Here is a 17,938-nt window from a genome sequence, read left to right as displayed (position 1 = left end):
TACTATACCATGTTACAACCGCAGGCTTTACACACTATACCATGTTACAACCTCAGGCTTTATATACTATACCATGTTACAACATCAGGCTTTATATACTATACCATGTAACAACTTCAGGCTTTATTTATACTATACCCTGTTACAACCTCAGGCTTCACACACTATACCATGTTACAACCTCAGGTTTTATATACTATACCATGTTACAACCTCAGGCTTTACACACTATACTAAGTTTCAACCTCAGGCTTTACACACTATACCATGTTACAACCTCAGGCTTTATACACTATACCATGTTACAACCTCAGGCTTTACACACTATACCATGTTACAACCTCAGGCTTTATATACTATACCATGTTACAACCTCAGGCTTTATATACTATACCATGTTACAACCTCAGGCTTTATACACTATACCATGTTACAACCTCAGGCTTTACACACTACTGTAAGGTGTTTCCAATTATGATTATGAGGGGAAATAATTATTTGCGAAGACTCCTTGAACAGAGTCTGAGCGGTTCTAAATGTACCACCATCACCCTCTGTTTTAAAACTCCTCCTCTTCACTCGGACAGGCCCAGGACGGAGGCGACCAGCCGGAGGTCCAGGCCCAGGAAGACGCGACACAAGGAGCACATGATGCCCAGCGAGGAGAAGCCGATCAGCGCCCACAAGGCCCTCGCACTGAAGTACAGAGGAGCGAGCCTGGAGGGGAACGGGAGAGCGAAGAAGAAAGAGGCGGGTGAGAGAGAATCAGAATAAAGAGATAACGGGGAAAAGCATCTCATCATGACAAACAGACTCTGAATTATCACACAAGCATACACACAAAAGCACCGTAGTGACTTACACACCACACAGGCACACGTATACATGCACACACTGATGCTAACATAATTATACCTTGTATTGTATAGTTTGTATAGATCGAATATACATTGTGAATAATGTTTAGTCTATAGTTTAGTTTTAGTATAGTTTATTTATACAGTTAATATAGTATAGTTTGTATAGATAAGTTGTGTGTATGTTTAGTTTATAGTTATTCATAGCTTATTTAGTTTATAGTTCTAGTTTACATTTATAGTTATAGCTTATTGTTATAGTTTGTATAGATAGAATATACGTTGTGTACTATGTTTTTTTTCCCCTATGAGCCGGGAAAAACAAACATCTCAAGTTTGTGTATGTACATTTAAAAAACTGTGACAATAAAATAATCTGAATCTGAATACGACTGTTAGTGGAAAATGAAGCTCTCAAATATCAGAATCAGTATTGAGAGTAAAAAATCTCATATATTATTCTAGTAGACCTAGTATATTGGTCTAGAGACCTCACTTCTGTGTGTGGTGGGAACTGCCCGACTCTCACGTAAGCGAGCTCAATATGAATCGTGCAGCGGATAGCGAGCTCAATATGAATCGTGCACCGGATAGCGAGCTCAATATGAATCGTGCACCGGATAGCGAGCTCAATATGAATCGTGCACTGGATACTGGATAGCGAGCTCAATATGAATCGTGCACCGGATAGCGAGCTCAATATGAATCGTGCACCGGATAGCGAGCTCAATATGAATCGTGCACTGGATACTGGATAGCGAGCTCAATATGAATCGTGCACCGGATAGCGAGCTCAATATGAATCGTGCACCGGATAGCGAGCTCAATATGAATCGTGCAGTGGATAGCGAGCTCAATATGAATCGTGCACCGGATAGCGAGCTCAATAAGAATCGTGCAGCGGATAGCGAGCTCAATATGAAACGTGCACCGGATAGCAGTGATTATCAGAGCTTGTCAATCTTACATGACCTGGACCACATCCTTCCTTACAAGGAAATTATTTATCTGTTGTGAACAAAAGAGAAGAGACCCCTTACCGGCCCTGTGATGACGCAGTGTATCCACGGAAATAGAGGTATCGACCGTACAAGTACAGAAGGCCACACAGCGAGGAGAGTCCTAGAGGAGGAGGAGTGAAGGGGAGAAAAAACAACAACAAAGTGGCATGAGTGTGATCAGTGATGGCGTTCAAGCGTGACATGTTGTGTGATGTTCAAATTAGGCAACAGGAAGGTTGGAACCGTTCCATTTCAATTAGGTCCAATCAACTCTGCGTGTTAACGAGAGGCGCTTGTGTCAAAACTACAGTACGTGCATATTGTGTGAATCAAATCTCTCCCCAAGATTTACACATACTTCCGACTACAGTACTTAACTGTACATGTGCCCCCGATGTAGCAGTTCCTGCGTTTATCTTCTCCTCGCTGTGTATACATTACACAGATTGTCGTATAGACACCATTTGTTTTAATTGTGCAAAGTGTGTGTATGCACTACTCCAACAGACTCCTGTCATGTGTCAATGGTTTGGTGTTTAAAGTGGTTTTCATTCAGAAATGAAAAAGGCAATCCAGACACTAAAAGAACGAGTATATTATAGATCACTTAATGGACCCCAGCCGAGCTGCACAAGTGTGAGAAGAAAACCAGTCTTGTGATACAAAGCTTTGCTGAAAGCTACACCAGAGAAACAAGGATAAGGTGTCAGAAGAGTGAGTCTGTGTGACCCAGTGAGTCTGCCCCACCAGGACATGGTGTCAGAAGAGAGTCAGCGTGACCCAGTGAGTCTGCCCCACCAGGACATGGTGTCAGAAGAGAGTCTGCGTGACCCAGTGAGTCTGCCCCACCAGGACATGGTGTCAGAAGAGAGTCAGCGTGACCCAGTGAGTCTGCCCCACCAGGACATGGTGTCAGAAGATTGTCTGTGTGACCCAGTAAGTCTGCCCCACCAGGACATGGTGTCAGAAGAGAGTCTGTGTGACCCAGTGAGTCTGCCCCACCAGGACATGGTGTCAGAAGAGTCTGCGTGACCCAGTGAGTCTGCCCCACCAGGACATGGTGTCAGAAGAGAGTCTGTGTGACCCAGTGAGTCTGCCCCACCAGGACATGGTGTCAGAAGAGAGTCTGTGTGACCCAGTGAGTCTGCCCCACCAGGACATGGTGTCAGAAGAGTGAGTCTGCGTGACCCAGTGAGTCTGCCCCACCAGGACATGGTGTCAGAAGAGAGTCTGTGTGACCCAGTGAGTCTGCCCCACCAGGACATGGTGTCAGAAGAGAGTCTGTGTGACCCAGTGAGTCTGCCCCACCAGGACATGGTGTCAGAAGAGTGAGTCTGCGTGACCCAGTGAGTCTGCCCCACCAGGACATGGTGTCAGAAGAGAGTCAGCGTGACCCAGTGAGTCTGCCCCACCAGGACATGGTGTCAGAAGAGAGTCTGTGTGACCCAGTGAGTCTGCCCCACCAGGACATGGTGTCAGAAGAGAGTCTGTGTGACCCAGTGAGTCTGCCCCACCAGGACATGGTGTCAGAAGAGAGTCTGTGTGACCCAGTGAGTCTGCCCCACCAGGACATGGTGTCAGAAGAGAGTCTGTGTGACCCAGTGAGTCTGCCCCACCAGGACATGGTGTCAGAAGAGAGTCTGTGTGACCCAGTGAGTCTGCCCCACCAGGACATGGTGTCAGAAGAGAGTCAGCGTGACCCAGTGAGTCTGCCCCACCTTGGCTGAAGAAGAGGCCAGACATCCACAGGACAGTGATGAAGATTGGGAAGTACTCTGAACAGTTGGCCCTGAAAACACACAGTAAACAACACACATTATACATTGGTCGAGAGCGTTCTAAACAGTGAGTATATTCATGATATACTTAAGCAATAATACACAAGAAACTGTGGTATGTCATGAATATTGCCACGGCTGTGATGAGCCCACAGGCATGAGAGCAAAGCTTGTGTATTATTGCTTAAGTATGTATACACAGAGTAGGGCTGGGCAATATACCCATATGGAATGTCTAACTGTGATACATATCGTATACAATAAAAATGTTGTATATCGCAAAGTGTAATACACAATTCTGCCGGCTAAATCAATGCTAAAAAGCAAAAGGTAATTCAGATTTCTTCTGAAATGTTTGAGAAGGTCAGGTGAAAATTATCATAACTACACAGATATTTTGAAGAACATCAATGTCAAAAACAGGGCCTCTGAATATTGTGATATGAGCTTTTTTCCATATCGCCCAGTCCCAACTCAGATTTTCCTGTGGCTACAAAATCAGTTGTACAGGTACTGTAATGATTCTCCTATTTTATGGGCTCTAAACCACCAAATGTCAAGTCAATGAAGAATGAAAATGAATGCCCCCCCCCCCCCTCAAATTAGTAAGTAAATGTAGCTTCTATTTATATTCTGAAATTATTTGTGTAATCTCCATTAGCTATGTTGGGTTTGTGTCTTCATTACATTTCTTGAGAACTGTGGTTGCGAGGCAAACTTAAAAAATGCACACCAACTGTGGCCATAATGGAGCAATAGGCTACTCTAGGGTACGTGTCGACACAGGGTTAATAACGGTGATGGTGAGAAGAGTCACGGTCAGACGACTGTTCTGGATTGAGTTCACGTTAACCACTCGCAGGTGGGTTTTATTCATCAGGTCAGTGTGTGTGTGCTGCAAATACAGATATTTATCAATATTGGATACTTAACGAATCAATAAACCGAAAATAAATTCATGTAAATAATCGGAATGATCTCATTCTTAAATGCAAATAATAGTCATAGGAAAATGAAATAGCCTTTCAATTTCTCTTTTACCAATTCCAATATAATAATCATTCAAAATGTATCCCTAATTCGTCATAGTCCATCTGAAACATAATATCATGATTCTGTAACGTTCACTATTCAAGTCCAGTCTTGTATAGTTACGACTAGTGAACACCAAGTCTGGTTACCCAACGCCGCTCCCAACGGCCTTATCAGTATCGGCTCTCCGTCAGGGAGTGGACATCATTGCTCATTAAAGGGACAGTTCAGACTTTTTCCATTAGTCTTTTCTACAGCGGTACACAGACTAAACCAGGCACGGACTAAATCAGACTAAACCAACTGTATTAAGATCAGATCTGGGTGATCCGGCCACAAGTAACGCGCTCTAATGACAGGTGTGAACACACTGAGATCCGATCGCTCAAACCACATGTGAAGGTGGTCTGGGTCTCATATGGCTACATTCTCTTAGCAGTGTGCGCAAATGCACCGTGGGCCACATTTAAGGACCACCTAGTCAACTGCGTCATGTCTTTTGGAGTTGTATAATAATTATATGCTGAAAAGCAAAAGTATCTGCTCTCACTTTCTACATTTTCCCATCTCCAGTTGGTTCTCAAATTGTGCAAGCTACCTTTATCCACGATGTCTGAATCCAAAATATAATTATGTGTATGTTATTTGTACGAATCATAATGTGGGCTTGCCGTGTCATAATTGCAACATTTATGAGACAGTTAGCCTAATTAAAGCCCCTTCCTATCCAAATTGTCACTCTGCGGGCAGTTTTGTCAATATAGGATAAAACATTTCTTTCACCCTGGAATTCTGGTAGGGCTTATATTTTCTAATGCTGATTAATAACATAAATGGGATTATTTTGGCAAATAAAGCTGTCAGATTGAGAACCCATCGGTTTATGCATGTTTTTCCTTAAATCCTGCAGCTGCTTACTGATTTATGACAATTTTTGACTGGTAGCTGAAGGTATGCCAGCAAGTCAAGTTTTAGTGTGATGCGCCCCCTCAAATCTCACTGTTGGGAAGCATTTGTAAGGTTGTGTAGTCGCTCTATATTAAAAAGGGATTTATTTTAGGGAATTAGGGAATCATTTTACATTATCAAACGAGACGCATGTTAAAGCCAGGTCTGAACAGGGCCCCGGTCTGGTCTCCACTGGCCAGGGTCTCCATTGTCAATACAAGACAAGATGATGAGTGGACTCCACACCTCAACGCTTATATTTCTGGTGTGTATGTTCCAAATTGTATAAACTTGGGAGTAGGCAGGAACTGACAATAGCAAACGTTCAGGTTTAGTGGTAGGCAAGGTCATTTCCATGCATTTGCCTGTACCTCCCCCATGCTGCTGACTGTTCATGTCTTATACCTTGTCATTTTATTTAGTTGATTGTTAGGTGTTTTAATTATTTCCCTCAACTCTGTGATTAGTGTGATATATGCATCCTCTATGTCCAGGTTATCTGAATTAACTTTTTTTTTTTTTTTTTTTTATCTTTTCCCCCCCTCCTTTTTCCGTTTTTCTCCCATCCCAATGTTAGTCATTATGCCAATTCCCAATCCCCTTCCTGGTCGTTGCGCACTCTACCCCCTACCGTCGATCTGGGAGGGCGGAGACTATCACATGCTTCCTCCGACACATGTGTAGCCAGCCCACCGCTTTTCACCTGGCAGCGCGGACTCTCACTGGGAGAGTGTAACGTGTGGAAGGGTCACACTACCTCCCCCAGATCCTTCCCTCGCTGTGCAGACGCCCCGACCGAACTGTAGGAGTCGCTGTTTACAACGACCCGGACCCACCCCACAGGCTTTCCCACCTGCTGACACTGCCAATTGTGTCAGTATGGACGGCCGACCAAGCCGGAGGTACCGCAGCTGGATTCGATCCCACTGTCTCTGCAGTGGTAGACAGACGCTTAGTCCGCTGTGCTACGCGGCTGCCCCTGAATTAATTTTTTTTTTTTTTTTATGGTACCCTTTACCTGTTACCCTTCGAGAGGCCCCTTTGTCCTCTCACTAGGGCTAGGCAGTCATAGTAAATAAGAATTAGTTCTTAATTGACCTGCATAGTTGAATACTGTATTCAATACATATACAATACTGACTGGGCTCGGAAGATCCTCTCAAACTCCGGTGGGCCCGAAGTACAGGGAGGGGAGACAGAGTACTTCCTCCTGGCATAGATGACCTGGAGAACAAAGTAAGCTAGACACAGACACAGGGGATCAGGAGAACTGACATCAATAGCGTATAAACCATAGTTGGTGTCAAGTGAACTTCAAGCTAGCTATACATATATAAGAAATAGTTAAACAAGATATGAAGAGAAATTTGCCAATGATAGAAGAACATTCATTGTTATTTGGTTGGATAGGACAACCACCTCAGACCAAAAAACGAATCCTGAATTTTTAAGAAAATCCACATCCTGCATCACCATACTATTCTGAACACCGCTCTACTTTATATTGCATAAATAGATCAGTAACAAGCGATTCGCCTTACCTTGCTCTAACACACCCAGCAGAGACACTGCTCCCAGGCACACAATGTGTTCCAGAATGTCCATTGGGGAGAAAAGAGCCTAGTGGTCTTGTTTGAAAGAGCTTGAAGAAGATTGTCCTCTCAATGCAGCACAAATTGCAGCTTTGCAACTGCAAGCTCTCCAACTGTATCACACTTCCTCATACGAGTACAAGGAAACTATTAACAACATGAAGGTGACCAGCAGTTGTACGAGTCAGAATAGAATTTAATGTAGGACCGAAGCCATTATTTCCATGGTGGTTTATTCCTTAGTCCACTCAAATTTAGCATTTAAAGATATATTAGACAAGATGCTCTGTTGATCGACATCTGCATTTGAGCAATGGTTTCTTCACTGCAGTATGTTATCAAATACCTTTCTTCTTTGTGGATTTATCATGATCAATGAGATTTTATGGAAGATTAAAACATTTAGGCAAATATAATATAAATGTCCTGGTTCATCCTTCCACGGCTGAACAGAAACAGGTGGCAGCTACGATGCAGAGTGAAACATATTCAATTATAAATATGAATCTGTAAAAGGACAAGATAACTACATAAGGAACTGTATGACATTTTAAGGGCTGTGTAGATTCAAACATTGGTCTTTCAGACAGTTCAACACTACTCCATGGTAAAAACCTGTGATTTCACACACGCACACACACATATATATATATATGACGCATAGCCAAAGTCAATTTCTAAAGAACTATATTTACATAATACTCTTGTTTTACAGAGAACCATATCAAAAGTATAAAATACTTACAAAAAATCCGCTGCAATATATAAAAATAAGATCTATCTTCTCAAGAACAATAGGAAATGCATACATACAAAAAATATATTTATATACGTCACAGTAAATGTGGGAAAACTGATTTTGCACATTTCCGGGGATAGATGCACATTCCACATCAGACCGGTAAGTGTGAGATTTTGGAGGCCTATAATTAGTTAATTCGGCTCCAATACAGTGAACACTTGATGGTTTATGTCCTAATCAGATTAAATTCTTCACATCTTTTAATGCACATTTGTTTATAAACCAAACCATTACCTTAACCTCGCTGGAGATATCACAGCTAACCCTTGTGTAAGATAGAGAAACTAAATGCACACTCGCTCTGCCATGGATGTGCATGGGAAGTAATTAGAAGGATCCTGGCGCAGCTGTGGTGCATTTTCAGCCCCCCCCCCCCCAGAAAAAGAATCAGTTTCCCCATATTTACTGTAACGTATAAATTTACACCGATCCCTATCACAACGCAGATTAAAAATAGAAAAGAAACCCCAGGTCTTCGAGTCTGGCTGTATGCTCAAAGGTATGGCAGAAAATTGGCAGCAATAGTTAGGGGGGGGGGGGGGGGTGAAAATAACCCCAAAGTAACTTTTAGCAATAGCAATTAATATGCATAAATCAGAAATTAACAATGAATTTGCAGAACAAATGCATACATTATTGTTTCGTTGAACAACTTAACCAAAAGCTAACCTTTGAACAACTTAAAGCTAACTTTTGAACAAACTTTTCTTCCATTTGTAACACGCCTCCAATGGGCCATTGCACAGCTGACAAAGAGGACGATTCTCGTTCCTAGTCCACACACACAACAGAAGGAGAGAAAACCCCAAGTAGGAAAGTGTTGCCACTGGCTGGATAGGTAGACTCTAGAATTAAAAACAGTGTCACACACATGTCATATAAACACCAGAAATTAGACTTTCAAGTCAATGTTTAAAAATGTTTCTGTTCTAAATCAACACCAGCAGAGGCAAACTTAAGCATGGTCCAGAACCGTGTCAAATTACATACGGTCATCATATTGTCAATCTAATATGGATTCCAAGACTATGTCTATGTAGAAAAATTACACGATGACTCTGTATCATTGTGTTGGGTTGGTGATACACCAATAGGGCAATACTCACAGCAACAGGTGACAAAGTGAGACATTGGGTCAAACTTCTATTTAAATGGTTCCTGGTGATACAATGTTCTGATGTGATTAAAAAGAATACCAAGACATATCCTTGTTGCTCACTAGAGGTGCTCAAAAGGTTGCCCAGTGTCTCACTGCTTTCACAGGATCTTATATAGAAAAGGGGGGCAAGCAGTTGGCCCGTTCCGAACAGACACGTGCTCCGAACAGACACACCCGCCGACAACTATACCGGCAGCCAAGAAAACGGGCACGCACTCCGAACAGGCAATGCACTACTCTACTAATAAAGGTGTGTGAATGTGGAGAGGGGGGGGGGGGGCTGCCACTGCGGTCATATGTTGCTCACATTTGCATTTAAGGCCGCATAAAATAAAACGGGGTAGAGGAAGGAGGGGGTGGGGCTAAAGGCCAAGGGTAGAGAGGAAGAAGGGGTGGAGCTAACTATGCACCCACATCTGCAACTGTGCTCGTTTGGCATCTTCAGGCAATGTTAGTTTGGCTTGATTAATGTGAGTAACATTATAGGTGCATGTCTGTCCAACAATGAGTTGGTGGGGAACAATGTGTTGTTGTCGTGGTTTTTTGCTTTGGAATTGTGAGCATTTCTGTTTGCATTTGTGTCTCTGTCTGTGTGTGTGTGTTGCGTTCACACATGGATTCAGTGGTTTAAAACTGAGCCACAGGTTCAGTAGTAGTCTTCATCGAGTTTGTTATCACACAGGGTCTTGGTCCTGCGCATCATCCATTTCATCTCCAGTCATCAATACCACCTTGTATACATATCTGTATCTATACAGATATATCTGTGTATATATATATATCTATATCTATATATACACACACGCTATATATATATATATTTTCATATACACATACACTCACCACTGACAAGTCTTTTAACAATGTTGGAACAGTGACTAGACTGCATTTCATTCCCACCATTGCATCTGTTCATGACCTTCACTATTCGTGCATTACGGATTGGCAACTGGCTTCGGGTATCTCATCTTTAGCATCACAGACTGATTAGAGGCCTTGGCATCTTCAATGCTCAGAGCGGGGCCTCCCATCATCTGGTGAACACATCGACAGACCTGAACAGTGTCTGGATTTCCTTTAAAAGGCTTTCAATATTCATCACTGCTTTAGAAAACAGCTGAGGAGAAAGCTGCCCTTTACCCACATTTCAACAGAAGAGAGATGCATGCGTTCCCAACCCAATGGGGCTGAAATTGTCAACCAGATGACAATGGTCACGTGAGTTAGTGGTGGCTGGCTAGCAGTTCGTCCAGATCGTCCATCCACTCCTGAGTACTCTGACCCTTCAGGAGAGAGTCTACCAAGTCACTCTCCCCAGGGAAGCTGGGCAGACCACTGGTCCCCGATGCTGCATTGTAGCTAAACGACAACTGTTGTTGTTGTTGCTGCTGCTGCTGTTGTTGCTGCTGCTGCTGCTGCTGACTGGCAGTCCGACTGACCTGGTAACCTTGGTTACACTGTAACCCCTGACGACTGTTGCCCTGCGGCTGTCCAAATGCCCCGAGGTCAGGTAGCACCCCCTGGTTCTGTGCCGCCTGCTGCTGTTGAGTCTGCTGTGGCTGTTGGTTGGGTATCGGTTGTCCCAAGGGTTGGCTGAGGGATTGTGGATTGGGTGCCGCCCGTTGCTGGGCAGCCATATTGGCTTGCATCATCTGCTGTCCGGGGTTCATGCCGCCCATAGGACGGCCGTTAGGGTTGGCCCCGAAGGGCCCGCTGCTTGTGGGCATCTTGGGCATGCGCGTCTGCTGCTGCTGCATGTGGAAGGCATTGGGGTTGGCGAAGGCGTTGGGTGTCATGCCTCCATTACTAGAGGGTGGCTGGCCGCCCATGGCTTGCTGCAGGCCTTGATGCTGTTGTTGCTGCTGCTGCCAGGCTTGACTTTGGGCACTCTGCATGGCACTGGGCATAGTGTTGGGCATATTAGCACCTATAGAGTTTGGCAATGAGCCTGGTAGCCTGGCGGCGGCTGCTAGCTGCTGCTGCTTCAACAAGGCAGCGTTGGGCTGGTTCTTGAGGTGCTGCTGTTGAGCCAACAGGTTTTGTCTGTAATTTGCGTTCATGCCCACAGGCTGCCTCTGCATGCTGGCCTGCTGGGAGGGGTGAGGAGGGTGACTAGGGTGAGAAGGGTGCATGTTCATGTTGCTGTACAGGACCTGCTGGACGTCCATACCAGCACCACCAGCTCCACCTCCACAGGAGGACAGGCTCATGTCTGCCTGGCTGCCAGCCGCAGGTGGGACTACACCACCCGCTGGGCCACCGCCCTGGCCCATGTTCAGACCCAACATGCCTTGGTTCTGAGGGAACATGCGCTGGGCTCCGGGAGTGGGACCTCCCATGGGACCAACATTACCCATTGGCTGAGAAGACCCTGTAAAAGCAAAGAGAAAGAGTATATGTAAATGACATAACATTCAGTATCAGACTTTCTTTGACAATTAAACTGAAAAAGACACACCTAACATTTAAGTGACCATAAATAAATAGAAAGAACTTGTACCGTCTGCTTTACTATGGGTAAGGAGAGGACTCATAAACAGCTAATTTGGCATGTTGACAGTAACCATGTTGTACAGCTAGTTTGCCATTCAAATGAGTCCTGCGGTGAGCAGCATTTACATAGCGGGTGGTGCTCTAGGTAAACAATGCAATGGCTGTATCACAACCCCATGCCCACCGGCCCTACGCCACATGACTGTCCACATAGAGCCCTTCTAGCCGCAGGCCACACCCAAAGCTTTAATATGCGTGTGTAGATGTATATACGTGTACATGTGTAAAAGAGAGAATTCACAGAGAGCAGTTGCACATCTTAACCTACAGTAAACAGCGCACATGCTGTGTAGGCTATAGACTATATGCCAGTGGTTCGCTAACTTCTTTGTGTCCAGGATGCATCTATTCTTATCCTAACGCATGTATGCTTCCGCGTTCGCGTTTTGCGAATCGGATTGGCCACTGCCGTTTCTGGTGCGATCCGATTGGCCACTGACGTTTCTGGTCATGTGACATACGCGCCCATTTCCGCCTCGACCAGCAGCAAACTACCTAACGCCTAGTTTATCACTGGTTAAGCTTAGGCGACTCTTTCGAAGTTGGTTATGGTTAGAGTTTGGAATCAGGGCTGGCGTTCTATCGCCCTGCTCTAAGACAAACTCTAACCTTAACCAACTTCGAAAGAGTGCCTAAGCTTAACCGGCGAAAGAACTTGCAGTCACACGATTGGCGCGACCAGAAGCGTCAGTGGCCAATCAGAGCGCAAAACGCGAACGCGGAAGCATACATGCGTTAGGATAAGAATAGACGCGTCCAGGACGTGTGAATACTTTCAGCAACCAACATGTCCTTCCGCGTTGCTCTGATTGGCCAGCGATCGGCGAGCCCTCTGCGCTCTCGTTTTCCCCCTACGCCGGTAAGGCGCACATGCGCATTTTCTTTTTGACGGCACTCACACGCCAAGCGAGGCTAATCGCGGAAATGTAATGTTATGTTCGAATCCGTAGAATACTTATCAAAACTACCAGATTCACTCTACCAGATTCACTCATAACGTTATTTCGCGTGACAACACAGCCCAGCTGTCAGAAACTGTACATTGTAACGTTATATAACATAACGGTATATAATGTTATTTCGCGTTTTATTCATAACGTTATTTTGCGTGACAACACAGCCCAGCTGTCAGAAACTGTACATTGAGGGGGTTTGAATCACTCTACATTGAGGGGGTTTGAATCACTGTTTACACTCCCCACTTACTGTACCATGTTCTACATATAGAACCTCATCTTATGCACCGGTTTGAATCAAAGCCCTATCGAAAGTACTCAAGCTCTACTGTCTTTAACTATAAATGTTTACACTCCCCACTTACTGTACCATGTTCTACATATAGAACCTCATCTCATGCACCGGTTTGAATCAAAGCCCTATCGAAAGTACTCAAGCTCTACTGTCTTTAACTATAAATGTTTACACTCCCCACTTACTGTAGAACATGGTACATGAGTATATAGGGATGTTGCACTCGAGCACCACAGGTTTCACAACGCAATTATTGTTATTATTATTTACAAGACTGGGCATTTATTTAAAAAACATACATACCCTAACCACATAACAGATATTTAAAAGGTAATTAACCAGGGGGATTATCGCGTCGCGTATTAACCTGGGGGAGCCTCATGGGCATGCGCGGCGTAGGGAACGAGCGCAGAGCACTGGTATTCACAAAGGAGAGCGCTGGCCAACGCTGGCCAATCAGAGCAATGCGGAAGGACATGTTGGTTGCCGAAAGTATTCACGCGTCCAGGACCCCCACATTGATAAGGCATACATATTAGGCCAGGCAGGGACCACCATTGGATAAGATTTAGTCTCAGGGACCCCCGTCTGAAATGATGTTTGTTATCATTAACATCCAGAATTCCATAGCTGTAGTTGAGGAGGTAAGTGTATAAGTGGGGGCTCAGGAGGCAGAGCAGTCGTTTGGTAATCCGGAGGTTCCCGGTTCGATTCCCCCTCCTCCCAGAGGCGGTGTCGGATTGTTGGCCAACTTTCACCAGTGCCGTCAGAGAGCAGTAATGGGTGGGCTGAGCCTGAGCCCACTGATGGTCTGATGCTGCTCCCACGTGTTCACCTTTAATAGTCTTGCCATTTCTTTCTTACAGGAATCTAAGAAAGTCCTTCATTCCGACAGCCATCAGACTTTACAATGCATCACTGTGCCTCACTGAGCACAGAGTGACAGTTACCATCTTCCTGGACTTTTACTTTTAAAACATTGTCAATATTACACTTACTGTACACTTAACACTTTCTGCGCCAAAAACTCTTTACAGCGATATTGGCCGCCATGAGCATTCTGCCAATAACGCTGTCCAGCGATTTTGAGATCAATATTAAATGTTTTCGCCATGGCATTCATATATACACACGCGACGCTGCAGCTGGACCCTATAGGTGACGGCAACGACTGCTCAATACCGCCGCCTGGTGGATGGTCGGGCGAGTTACACTCGCCTACAGGATATGGCTGATGTGCGTCGATTAAACTCATCCGACCGTCACATATCGTTGCAGGACTCCCGACAGACACAATGTACATAATGGATCGCTTTCTAAACTTAATAATCGATATGATTTCAGCGTTTATTGCGACATACAAACCGGAAATGGACCTAGGCAATCGGCGTCATATACTTCCGATCTTTCACCGCCAGTCTCTTTGACCCACGGTAAGAGGAATATAGCGTTATTTTCAACCCAATTGTGAGTTTCCTTGTGAGCAAACTGATCTGATCAATATATCACCCAACCTACATAAAGCATTTACTGATAATCGGGGAATTATAAACGACCCCCCCCCCCCTTTCCTTCACGCATGATGAAGCATAACGTATACCGATCATATACAGTTGAATTTTTTTATATAGCGTGTATGGGGGGGAAACGGCAATCTATATATGCGTTTAGGCTTATAACTCACGTTCTAGGAATTACTGCAGAAAACGATAAAAACACTTATATTCTAAAAGGTATTTTTGTATGAATGAAAAAATATAACGTTCCCACATCCTGAACGATAGATAATCGATGTTGAATGGGCCATAGTAATGTCAATATAGCAATACAATTTAAAAAGTTATAGCCCTGCAAAGAAGGTGAGCCACTCCATAGACTTATAGCACTGACAGACTGGGTACAATGATGGGTACAATGGCTGGCAAGGAATGTGTTAATGTAGATGTCTATATTTTTTACTGTATATTTTATATTAGAATGTACATACATAACATAGGAAATGTGAATCCCGGACTGTATTTTATTATTATAATTTTATTCTTAGACTTATTTTATTCTTTGGCAATGTTTTGTTATTCTTATTCGTGATTTTGTTTTGTCTACCTAAATGTTTACTGTGAGCGATTTGTAGTGCCAAATTTCCCTCAGGATGATTAAAGTATTTCTATTCTATTCTATTCTATTCTGTTCTACCAATCTGATATAGCCTACTTAATTTACAATCTAGAAAAAATAGGTAAGCTGGTCGAAAGACGATGGTTAGTTTTTCTCTCAGATCAGCTGTGAGGAAAAGTCGCCCCGTTGACAAGAAAGGAAGTGATGTGGTTTCCCCCCCCCGCCCCACTGTGAAACACTATTGTATGAACAAGAAAAGGATGAAACAATGTTCGATGACACTGCTGTGTTACTTATTTATCATTTTAGAAAAGGGAATGGGAGGAAATTTGAGAGAGATGGAGCCCAGTACTGGAGGTGCAGTTGACAAGTTGGCTTTGTTTTTGTTGTACCGATGGCCAGACAGTCTGCTAGCCTTTTTGTTGTACCGATGGCCAGACAGTCTGCTAGCCTTTTTGTTGTACCGATGGCCAGACAGTCTGCTAGCCTTTTTGTTGTACCGATGGCCAGACAGTCTGCTAGCCTTTTTGTTGTACCGATGGCCAGACAGTCTGCTAGCCTTTTTGTTGTACCGATGGCCAGACAGTCTGCTAGCCTTTTTGTTGTACCGATGGCCAGACAGTCTGCTAGCCTTTTTGTTGTACCGATGGCCAGACAGTCTGCTAGCCTTTTTGTTGTACCGATGGCCAGACAGTCTGCTAGCCTTTTTGTTGTACCGATGGCTAGAAAGTATCTGTCTGTTTGTGAATGTCCTCTTTCCTAAAGTAATACCCTAGGCTCAATCATTTGGCTCATGTCTGGTGACATCTTACCGCTGAACTGGTTGACCTGCGGCTGCTGGAAGGGGTTTTGGTTGGTGGTCTGCCCCTGCTGGTCCTGGTACTGGGGAGGGGGCCGCGTCAGATGCCTCTGCAGCTGCTGCTCCTGCTGCTGACGCTGTTTCTCCTGGGGGGACACGCGGACATCAAGGAGAACCGTATTATCCTCAAGAGAAACTCATGATATACTAGCACCCATGTTCAGACACAGAGGACCCACAGACATGCACACACGTCATGGTTCACCAAAACCAAAACGGTTCTTCCTCCGAGGGTCATGAATGTGCACATCGACACAGTCGTTGAGGGATATAATAAGTAGTAGGGGTGCACCGATGTATCGGTCGGGTATCGGTATCGGCCGATAAGTGCCTTGTTGACTGCAATCGGCCCATAAGCTAGAATGTGCCAATGGCAGTAGCTGATAAAATCCATCAATTTGTGTCGCGTCAAAAGGCAAAAAAAAGTTCAGTCGCGTCGCGACCTGCACAACGCCGCCCCGGCCCACACACACACACAAGCTACTGCATCAAAGTTACTACTTATGATTAAGAAATGCATTCGTTTGGGGCATTAACGTTATATAGTTAGTGTTACACGTTCAATAACATCAGCGTATTATTTACCCGAACGTAGCAAGCATACTCATTCATACTAGCTCAGTTCCTTCCGTTGCTCATAGAGCCCCGAGTTTTACCCATTCTGCAATCTGTTAATAAAGTTTTCAATCAGACACATGTATAGAAAGGCTTTGTTTTATTATAACATTCGTTGCAGTAAAATCATTATGCCTCATTTAGTCAACCTGCGGAGCTAAAAGCTAAACGTCGGCCGCGCCACCGTTTGTTGTTGTAAAAAACCTCTTGTCACAATCAATGGCGGACAAAGGCGGAAGTAAAAAATTTATACGCGCTTGCCGATTGGTGGTAACAGCAGAGGCGGGTGCAAGCGGTGTGTGACGTAATTGGCAGAATCGACTGTCAATCAAAATTTCATTGGTTGAGAGCTCTGGTTGAGACAATAGTATCCAGCTGCAGCCCGGTAGACCATACTGGTAGAACTAGTATCTAGCTGCAGCCCGGCAGACCATACTGGGAGAGAGATAGTGCTATTTCTTGATGTTTCCTTTTTTAAGTAAGTAAAGAGGCCTATGTTCATATCGGTGAGCACAATTTGTAACACAAATATACAGTAGTTTCATAAAAAAATATATTTAAAAAAAAATTGCCACAAATATCGGTATCGGCCGATTGTGTTAGTTGAACAATCGGTATCGGTGGCAAATTTTCATATCGGTGCATCCCTAATAAGTAGGCACACTAACAACATGCAAACAGACAGACACACATACACACAAAAGAAACCAGAAACACCAGTGCAAGACAACAGCTCATAATTATGATCCAACAAAATAACTTTGAAGATACTTCTACAGTAAAATGGCTCCCTCTAGTGTGTGCGACGACTAAAGGTGATTCCAGGATCAGACAGAATATGAATGATTGTAAAGACTGCTGACTCAAGGCACATACAAGTCCAGACAGGCACGAAGAATCATAGCGAAACTATGCAAATCCAAACTCAAAAAAGTGGAATGACTTTATGGAATGCAGTATGCTTGTGATTTGCTACATAACCTACATGTGTTCTATTCTCAGCACAGACAACATGTTTCCAGTCCCATATGCAGACACTATTGTGTACTGTATTTCTGATTCTGTACAACTGGCCATTGAGAATAGTCCTTTAATGAAAGGAAGCGCTTGTTAATCTTAAATTGGGGCTTAATGTAAGTAAAACAAAGTTCATGCCGTTTACTAGAATAATAAATATTGAGTGTAGTGATTTGCATATATCCATTGTGAGTGGTTCTAGCATTGAGAGTCAGAGTATGAATATCTTGGCATCTGGCTTGATGAGAAATTCACATTAAATACCATTATAGACAACCTTGCCAGCAAGCTGCAACAGAAAACGGTCTTCTTGTACAGAAACATAACTAGCTTTCCTTTGATTAGTAGGAAAAGGATTG

General features: G+C 44.0%; 2 protein-coding genes across 3 annotated transcripts in view; both read right to left on the bottom strand.

The window, feature by feature from the left end:
• Positions 1-575: 575 nt before the first annotated feature.
• On the bottom strand, positions 576-7,221 carry ltc4s (leukotriene C4 synthase; the record flags this gene model as incomplete). The annotated part of the gene is made up of 5 exons (XM_084332018.1): positions 576-717; positions 1,898-1,979; positions 3,577-3,647; positions 6,758-6,857; positions 7,158-7,221. The coding sequence occupies 5 exons, from the start codon at positions 7,219-7,221 to the stop codon at positions 576-578; spliced, it is 459 nt and encodes a 152-aa protein (XP_084188144.1).
• Positions 7,222-7,793: 572 nt separating this feature from the next.
• maml1 (mastermind-like transcriptional coactivator 1) overlaps positions 7,794-17,938 on the bottom strand; it is a 38,671-nt gene continuing 28,526 nt past the window's right edge. For both annotated transcript variants that reach the window (XM_084332378.1, XM_084332379.1), the window contains 2 exons: positions 15,901-16,033; positions 7,794-11,540 (listed from right to left, as the gene is read on the bottom strand). In XM_084332378.1, coding sequence (XP_084188504.1) covers positions 10,393-11,540; positions 15,901-16,033 — 1,281 coding nt within the window. In that variant the 3' untranslated portion in view covers positions 7,794-10,392. The remainder of the gene's footprint in view (positions 11,541-15,900; positions 16,034-17,938) is intronic.

The sequence above is a fragment of the Notolepis coatsorum genome (assembly GCF_963971535.1).
Source record: "Notolepis coatsorum genome assembly, chromosome: 16".
NCBI classification, from domain to species: Eukaryota; Metazoa; Chordata; class Actinopteri; order Aulopiformes; family Paralepididae; genus Notolepis; species Notolepis coatsorum.
This window is presented reverse-complemented; position numbering and strand designations above follow the sequence as displayed.